The sequence below is a fragment of the Rhea americana genome, unplaced genomic scaffold (assembly GCF_003343005.1).
Source record: "Rhea americana isolate MKP2758 unplaced genomic scaffold, rheAme1 scaffold_495, whole genome shotgun sequence".
Classification (NCBI taxonomy): domain Eukaryota; kingdom Metazoa; phylum Chordata; class Aves; order Rheiformes; family Rheidae; genus Rhea; species Rhea americana.
Genome location: NW_028186640.1, coordinates 211,943 through 220,796, shown reverse-complemented (window position 1 = coordinate 220,796; position 8,854 = coordinate 211,943). Strand labels below are relative to the sequence as shown.

General features: G+C 69.5%; 1 protein-coding gene across 2 annotated transcripts in view; it reads right to left on the bottom strand.

The window, feature by feature from the left end:
• Positions 1–3,838: 3,838 nt before the first annotated feature.
• DQX1 (DEAQ-box RNA dependent ATPase 1) overlaps positions 3,839–8,854 on the bottom strand; it is a 9,564-nt gene continuing 4,548 nt past the window's right edge. Inside the window, exons 3-12 of one of the 2 annotated variants that reach the window (XM_085317294.1) lie at positions 8,313–8,506; positions 7,659–8,034; positions 7,065–7,304; positions 6,693–6,792; positions 6,296–6,454; positions 5,865–6,056; positions 5,629–5,754; positions 4,921–5,111; positions 4,643–4,833; positions 3,839–4,366 (exon numbers count right to left, since the gene is read on the bottom strand). In XM_085317294.1, the coding sequence (XP_085173420.1) occupies positions 4,183–4,366; positions 4,643–4,833; positions 4,921–5,111; positions 5,629–5,754; positions 5,865–6,056; positions 6,296–6,454; positions 6,693–6,792; positions 7,065–7,304; positions 7,659–8,034; positions 8,313–8,506 (1,953 nt within the window). In that variant the 3' untranslated portion in view covers positions 3,839–4,182. Of the gene's footprint in view, positions 4,367–4,642; positions 5,112–5,628; positions 5,755–5,864; positions 6,057–6,295; positions 6,455–6,692; positions 6,793–7,064; positions 7,305–7,658; positions 8,035–8,312; positions 8,507–8,854 lie in introns of both variants that reach the window. The other variant, XM_085317293.1, reaches the window with a different exon arrangement.

The window sequence follows — 8,854 nt, the reverse complement described above, 5'->3', positions numbered from 1 at the left end:
ACCACCCACATCCACCCCCAATCCCTGCATCCATCCCCAACCCCTGCATTCAACCCAGCCCATGCATCCATCCCCAGCCCTGCTTCTCCAGCCCCTGGTCTCCTGCAGCAGAGCCATGCCAGGCTCTGCCCTCGCACCCAGCCAGCCCCACATACATGTGCTCCTGACCACCACRTAGGTGGTGTCCAGTAGGACAGAGCCAGCCCAGCAGCTGTAGTTGCCAGTGGCCGGCAGGTCCAAGCCCAGGATGGTGAGAGTGCGTCCCTCAGTGACAAGCTCTGCCATGGGCTCCGCCTCCCCGTTCAGCGTCCAGGTCACTTGCTCCTCTGAGGTGTTGCATTTCACCACCATGTCCTCATCCAGGTTCCCAACCTGAACTGCACACAGGAGGCAGAGGCTGGGTCAGGTCTGGGGCTCTGGTGTGTGCAGACTCTCTGCCAGCCCAGCACGAGGCTGTGCCCCCTCTCACCCCTACACACCAGATGCCTCCTCCGCTGTCCTCAGCACTGCTCCGTCACTGCACATCTATCCCCAACCCCTGTGTCCACCCTCAGCCTTGCTCCACCACCACACATCCACCCCAAGGCCTGCTCTGCCACCCCGCATCCGTCCCCAGCCCAGTTTCCGGATCCCTGTGCCCATGCTGCCCCCATCCTTGTCCACCAGCAGGGATGCTCATGTTCCTGAGCTCAGGAGCCTCGTGCTAGAAAGCTGTGGACACAACCCGCTCCCCAGCTGCTCAGGGGCCCTGCACCCCCCAGACCCCCAGCAGTGAGGTGCCCCCTCTCCCCCCATTCCCATTCCCTCCCCTTGGGGCCTGGCTCGGGCAGGACTCACACTTCTGGGGGAAACTGCTCAGGGCATGGGCAGAGGAGAGGCAGAGCACCAGCCCCACCAGCAGCAGCATCTGTGACGAGAAGAGCAGCGACATGGTGAAGGGAGTGAAGGGGACCGGCCGTGTCCCAGCGAAGGGGACCGGCCATGTCCGGGTGAAGGGGACTGGCCATGTCCGGGTGAAGGGGACCGGCCGTGTCCCAGCGAAGGGGACCGGCCATGTCCGGGTGAAGGGGACCAGCCGTGTCCGGGTGAAGGGGACCGGCTGTGTCCGGGTGAAGGGACCAGCCCTGTCCCGGCAAAGGGGACCGGCCGTGTCCCAGCGAAGGGGACTGGCCATGTCTGGGTGAAGGGGACCGGCTGTGTCCAGGTGAAGGGGACTGGCGACGTCTGGGTGAAGGGGACCAGTCGTGTCCCAGCGAAGGGGACCGGCTGTGTTCCGGTGAAGGGACCAGCCTTGTCCCGGCAAAGGGGACCGGTCGTGTCCGGGTGAAGGGGACCAACTGTGTCTCGGTGTAGGGGATTGGCCGTGTCCAGGCATATGCCGGCTGTGGGACCAGTTGAGGGCAGAGCAGCCTCAGCCCCGGGGCGGCAGTGGGATCAGGCACTGGGAAGGGAATAGTGCTGGGTGGGAGCAGGTGGGGGAGCCGCGCACGTGGCTGCCAGTGGACAGGACCCCCCAACACCCCTGGTAGTTCCTGGGGGTCCCTGGTCCCCAGGGAGGTGGTGACCGYGCCTGCAGCAACTGGGCCCCAGCCATGCCTACCTTGCTGGGTCGGCRCCGCGCGCTGCTCCTGCTGGCTCTGCAGGGTCTGGGGGTGCTGAGCCGGCCCACTATATACTGAGCCAGGACCCCATGGGGCTGCCCCGAGGTGAGGCCAAACCCACAGAGCATCACAGTTCTTGGAAGAGGAGAAAGCTTCGCTGGGTGGAGCCGTGAACCAGGACCTGACTTCAATCCCCGGCCCACAGACCTCAGCCTTGGCACGGGCACTGCCCGGCCCGGGCACCGGCGGGGGGCCCTTGCCTGCCCCGACCGCGGGCRTTGCTGGGGCTGGCAGAACGGGACTGTGCCCTCGTGCTGGGAACCACCCAGACGGAGGTGCACGGCCACTGCAGGGCTCAGTGCCATTGCACACCRGTCCCCAAGCACAGGGGACAGCGTGGGCCCCCACGGCAGGGTTTGCACCGCGCCACACGCTGCCCGGAGCAGGGGAAGGCACAGCCGCACCAGGCAGGAGCCGGAGCGTGAGAAGGTGACTGCTGAGGCCCTCCTGGTCACCAGCCCCAGGAGGTGTTCGCAGGCGTGGTGGCTTGGTCTGGAGGGCATGGCCAGGCACGGTGCCTGGGGCCAGGCCGGGGCACAGGACAGCCCGTCCCCGTGCGGCGCAGGAGCCCTGGGAGCAGGAGCCAGCCCCAGCCAGGCGGTGGGGCTTGGAAGAGCTCTGCCTGCACAGGGCTCGGGAAGCCACGGGGATGCAGAAGCGGGGGCATGATGGGGAGCTGGTATCTGCACCAGGGGGGGCTGTGGGGAGGCAGGACGGTGGCAGCAGCAGGAAGGCCGGCGGAGGGGGCAGCAAGGCRCAGGTCGGTGCAGAGGTGCAGGGTGCAGCAGGAGCCGGGCGCAGCAGTGCTCGGTGCTGTGCCCCTTCCCTTCCGTGGCCGAGCAGTGGCCCCCGGGGGATGCGGCCCAGAGCCGGGTGCGGGAGGAGCTGAGGCAGGGGCAGCTGCAGCAGCCGCCTCTGCTCTGTCCCTGTCCCTGTCCCCGCAAAGAGCAGCCCTGCTCCAGCTGCACGACAGCTCCGCTCAGCCAGACCGGGTCCCCGCAGCCTGTGTGGCCCCAGCCACAGCCCCGGGGATGGGGACGGGCGCCGGGGCAGCCCCCAGGGCAGCGGGCAGCACCGTGGGCCTGGAGCATTGCCCCGGCCGGGGCTTGCGCTCACCCCTGCAGCGAGCTGCCCCCCACGCTGCGTGGCCTGGCTGTGCCGGAGCGATCGCAGGCAGAGCCCTGCCAGGCCCTGAGCTGGGGCAGCGGCACCTTCCAGCGGAGCCTGGCCGCAGGGCCGGGAGCGAGTGAGGTGGGGGCAGCTCCCGTCTCCGGGCAGAGCCCAGCAGACCCAGACTTAGAAAGAGGTAGCGAGGAAGGAGCTGCGTCTGACGCCTCCGGCTCACGTACTTTCTGGGGTTCCTAGAAGGCGAGGAGGAAGTTCAGGCTGCACCTCGGCCGCGGGCGGGGGAGAAACCCTGCCGCCACTTCCCGCTGCCCGGCCTTCGAGGTGCAGGCAGCCAGGACAGTGCTACGGAGCCTCGGGGCTCTTCCCGGGATCTGCCGAGCACAGCCCTGTGGCAGCAGGGACAGAGCAGCCCCCAGCCACCGCCGCATGTCCTGGAGCCCCCGGTGCGGGGAGAGCTTGGTGTGCCGCCAGCATGGGGAGTAGCGAGGGGAAGTCRGGGTAGGGGGAGATGTCCCCATCCCGGTCCCCATACCCCTGGCAAGTGCCAGGGACGGCCCTGTGCCGGGCCAGAGCAGCCCAGTGTCCCACGCACGCAGACGGCCGCCCACCGCCCCTGCCGGCCGCAGCTTCCCCTCCGCTTCTGCAGAATAGTGTGAACGACCGCGGAGGGGAAGACCCAGTGCAAAGGCCAGGGCTGCCCCTGAGGCGTCGGCGAGCCCGGCAGCAGCAGTGCAATACCTAGAACCGGAGGCGCGAGGTGAGCAAGGCTGGGGATGCATCACGCTCAGAAAGCCCCCGCCTGGGACCGGGCAGCGGGCAGAGGCGCTGGGCCGGGAGGAGCCAGCGCTGCCCAGGCGATGTGGGGCTCCGGGAGCAGAGGGCACCGTGGAGCATCAGCACGGCTGGGCTGCTGCAGCGACAGAGCCCTTGGCCCCGCTGGACCCCAGCTCCAGCCCCCGGAGCAGCAGCACGCAGGGGGCTGAGCCCAGCGAGGGGAGACATCCCCCCGCCCCGCCTCTCCCTGCGATTACCGACTCCAGGCCAGCAGCAAAGGTCACAAAACTTTATACAGGTGAAAGCGGCAGCAGCGCCGCAGCCCGGGGAGCTGCTCCCCCCAAGGCGCACGCGGAGCCGCAGCGCAGGGCGCACCCCGCGTGTTGGTAGCCGCCAGGAGCTCCGGCGCGATGCCCGGCACGGGGCCACGCTCCGCCGAACCAGGCTCTGCCTCCGCGGCTCCCCACGGCCGCCGGCTCCCGTTGCAGCAGGCTCTGCCCGCCYGCCCCGGGGAAGGGGACAGCCCTTGCAGCGGTGCTGTCCCCCAGCTCCTGCGTCCCCCGCCGTCACAGCCGAGCCCAGGCAGCCCCTCGGCGCTGAGGGCTCCGGCGGCTCCTGCTCACTGCACCACACAGACCTCCCTGTCTTCATCCTCCCCTCCAGCTGCCTCCTCCAGCACCGGCTCGGGCGCCACGGGCACATCCTCCGCTACCGCCACCTTCTCCCGCAGCTCCGTGAGCAGGTCGCGGCTCTCACTGGGCGGCAGGTTGCTCAGGTAGTACTGGGGCGCCAGCTCCACCAGCCTAGGGGAGACGGAGGGTCTGCAGGCAASAGCAGCCAGCCTCGGCAGGGACAAGACAGGGCCTGGGGCCACCTCCTAGGGGACCTTGCCGGGAGCAGCCTTCGTGCTCCCCAGGAYGGGGCTGTCCCACCGTGGGCCCCCCCCGGCCTGCCGGACCGCAGCCACGGAGCAGGCGTCGCCCCAGGCTCCGCTGCGCTCCTGGGCTGGCACCGGCTCCGGAGCTTGATGCAGACACTGTCCCCATGTGATCCAGCCCTTCCCCTCCCTGGGTCCTTACATCTGGGGCTGGATCTCGGAGACCACGCGGAGGCAGTTGTCCTGCGAGATGGTGAACTCGTGGTAGAGGACCCAGGGGGGCAGGCGCTGGGGAGGCCGCCGCAGCAGGTAGCAGCAGGTGGGGGGCAGGTGAGCCACATGCTTGTGCGTCAGCATCACGTAGTTGCCAGAGCCGTCGATGTCCCGGGCCACCTGGGGGGCCGAGTGGGGCACAAGTGGGGCTGACAGGCGCTGCCCCCTCGCCCCACACGCAGGGCCCCTCACAGGCCCCCAGCCCACCTTGAGGAAGTAGCCGGAGATGAGGGCTCTCTGCAGGTTGAGCACGTTGCTGTCGGTGCCGAAGGCAGGGGGCGAGACCGGCAGCTCGATGCGCTGCATCACTTCCAGCAGCTCAGCCCGCACGATGCCCGCCAGCCGCAGCGCCTCCCCGCTCACCGCGTGCTTCCGGCACCAGCCCTCGTCCGCGTTGTCTGCGGGGAGAGCAGGCTCAGCGCGAGCGGAGCCAGCGCCGGAGAAGCAGAGGCTCCTGCTCGGAAGCTGGTTGCCCAGAGTTGTGCAGTCTCCACCCCTGGAAATACTCAAAATTTGGCTGAACAGGTCCTGGGCAACCTGCTCCAGGCGACCCTGCTTGAGCCAGGGGCAGACTAGACGACTCCAGAGGTCCCTGCCAACCGCAACCATTCTGAAATATTCTGAAGCTGGTGTTCAGACTAGGCAGGGGCTCATGGGCTACGAAACCAGGCACTGCAGTTCCCACAGACCATGTGCTCTGCAACGTGGCGGGGACAGGGACASGGACAGTGCAGGGAATGCGGCCCTCACACCCAGGTTGGGACCTCCTTGCAGCCAGGCTGCAGCAGCTGGATACTGTTGCCCTCTCAGCTCCAGTGTTTGCTCCAGAAAGGGACAAGGGAGGTGCAAGGGGGCTGCGGGAGCCTCGTGGGGTGCTCAGTCCCACCCACAGTAGAGCCCCTGCCTTGCACTCACGCTGTTGGAAGGCGTTGAACACGTTGATGAGGGTGAAGTGGTCTCCGTCTGGGTGCAGCAGGGCCCGTCGGCGCACGGTCACAGCCTCCTCCAGGTGCGTGGAAGGAGGCACGAAGCAGGGGGAAACTGGGGACAGTGCGGAGGGAAGGGTCACCACATCTCCGCAGCACCAGTGCTCCCGGGAGCCACGCCGTGCCCCATGCCAGCAGCAGGCCTGGCTCCGGCCCCCGCGGTACCTGTGAGCATGGCAGCCAGGCTGACCATCTCCTCAACGCAGTCGAACTCGCAGGAGGCGATGAGCGCCTTGGCCAGCTGGGGGTCCAGGGGGAACTCCGACATGATGATCCCCACCTCTGAGAGGTTCCCGTCATCGTCCAGGGCTGCCAGGTAGTCCAGGTCCTCCAGGGCCTGCATCAGCGACTCGGGGGCTGGGGCAGGGCATCAGCTGGCTGCCAGGCCGGTGCCAGCAGGAGCAGGCAGCGCTGCCCACCCTCGGGGTCCTGCTGCCTCTCCTCGAGGACACCCAGGGCTGCAGAGCGCTGGCCCCACAGGCACAGCAGCTGCCCCGGCTCTGCCTGTCTCCAGCTCTCCAACATGGGTCGGGAATGCTTGGTGATCCCGACCAGCCCCCCACCCCCCCGGCCCTTCTGCCCCCCACAGGCACTACCTGGCCTGTCGAGGAAGTCGCACTGGCCCATGTCAGCGATGTCCAGGCGCTTCAGCAGCAGCACCAGGCGGCTGAGGCTGGTCTCGCTCACGTGGGGCGCAGGGCTGGGGGGCAGGCGCTGCTCGTAGAAGGCCTCCGAGTAGAGGCGCAGGCAGGTGCCTGCAGGCGAGAGGTTGTGAGCATTGGAGGGACGGAGCACAGCAGAGACAGGGCACCACGCACAGCCGGGCCCATGGGGCAGGATTAGGGTCCTGGGCAGGGTGGGAGACTGCACCTATGTGGCTGCCGCAGGCCCCACACAGGGTGGGACAACAGCCAGGCCTGGAGAGGCACATCCAGGGCATCCCCCTGCCCCTGCTTCGGCTGCCTGTGGGATGCGTGGGGCCGGGGCTCTCACCTGGGGGGCTGCCCGCAGCTCGCTGCATGCGGGACTCTGCCTGGCTCTTGCTGATGGGTCGCAGCACCTGGGACTCTGCGCGGATCCGGGGGTTGTAAACCTGCAGGATGAGGCCATGAACTGTGCCCCACTGCGGGCCAGCACACTCCATGCTGCGGCCCAGAGCATCGCTCAGCGGGAGCCCTCGGGGAGCAGAGGCACCCGCAGCCCCCGCTCCCTCCCCACTCACCCAGCTCAGGCCGGCAGCAGAGACCCCGGGGGCTTCCCTCCCCGCACTGCTGACTGCACCCAGAGCAGGCGGACCCAGGCCCGCGGCTCACGGCCACGCGGCTCCTCGTCCGCGCGCAGCCGGCGCAGGCCGGCATCACTCACATTGCGCAGCTCCAGCCCTGAGTCAATGACGAAGCGCACGGTCCCGAGGGAGAAGGACGAGTCCGCGAGCCAGTGCGTGATGATCACCCTCCTTTCTTGGCCCTTTTCTTCCAGCGTCTCATACACCTTCTGGGCCGCACGYCCCACGCTGGGGTGCAGGGGCAGCACCAGCAGCGGGCCCAGCCCCGGGTTCAGGGCCATCGCCTCGGTCTTGATCGCCTCGCAGCACTCGGTGATCTCCTGCAGCGAARCACCACGGCACAGGAGTAAGGTCCCACCGCGGCAGCGAGCCACCCCACACCCCCAGGGCAGGGCGCGCTGCTCTGTGCCCACCCATCTGGCCCCTGCCCCCTCCGCACAGAGATCCTCGACCCCGCGCTGTGCCAGCAGCTCCCGGCAGAGCGTCCCAATTCACACAATTTCATCCCCCAACGCCTCCAGCACCAAGCAGCCTCCAGCCTTTCTCCGAGCTCCCCAGCTCTCCCGCAGAAAGGGATCCCCGGCCAGACTCTCCTCCCCCCTTCCCTCGCTCCCCACGCTCGTGGCACAGTGACGATCCCCAGCGGCCCGCCGCGGGACGAGCCCGCCGCCCACCTGCTCGCTGGCCAGGAAGAGCAGCACGTGGCCAGGCTCCTGCCGCCGGTGAACGTCCAGCACAGCCTGGCAGGCGGCCGCCACGTGGCCGCGGGCCTGCGGGTCCCTGTAGAGCAGCTGYGGCGGGGGGCCGGGCTCCGGCACCCGCACCACGGGCGGCTCCCCGCAGAAGGCGCGGAGCCGCTGCTCCAGGCACGGCGAGGTCACCACCACCACCTTGAGCTCTGGGCGCTGCCGCAGCACGTCCTTCAGCAGCCCCAGGAGCACGTCCGTGGGCACCGTGCGCTCCTGCGCCTCGTCCAGCACGATGACCCCGTACTGGCGCAGCAGCGGGTCCGACGTCATCTCCCGCAGCAGCATCTCGTCGGAGCAGTACCTGCCGCGGCCCCGGCCCGGTCAGGCCGTGGGGCGGCCGCGGGGGAAGCAGCGCAGGGTGGAAACGCACCCCCTGACGCTCCCCACGCCGCCCCCGCGGGCACCGCACCCCTCGCGCCCCCCCAGCCCCCTCCGGAGCTCAGGAAGCGACACTCCCCCCGCGCAGGCAGTCAGCAGCGTGGCCAGGGCGGATTAAGGGATTACGCCGCGGGCCGGGAGCTCAGCGGGACGGCAGCGCAGGGCACCGTGCCGGCCGGCGGGCGAGGGCGGGCCGCTCACCTCAGGATGGTCTCCGTGGTGCAGCAGTCCTCGTGGGGCACGCAGTAGCCGACCTCATGGCCCAGGTTAAGGTCCATCTCATCCGCCACGCGAAGCGAGAGGCTGAGGGCGGCCAGGCTGTGGGGCTGGGTGCAGGCCACCAGGCCGTGCGCGAACTGCAGGGAGAGGGCGTACTCCGCGCACCACTGCGGGATCTGCAAGGAGGAAGCGCCAGGGGCCCGAGACAGGGCAGCCGCGCCGGCCAGGGGCACGGGGCGCTCCCCTCGCCGCGGCCAGGGCTCGGGGACGCCCTGCAGCACGGCCAAGCTGTGCACGGCGTAATGCCGCAGCTCCCGCGCGGGCCCCCTTGAGCTCGCCCGCGGCTCTCCGTGGGGCAGTAAGGCACCCCCGGGAAACACCACGCTGAGCTGCCCTGAACACACGGGGCCAAGAAATCACTGCATGAGGGCCCTGGCCATCAGCACCCCGCGTGGGGCAGCGCCGCCCCCCGAGGACGCCCTGGCCATCAGCACCCCGCGTGGGGCAGCGCCGCCCCCCGAGGA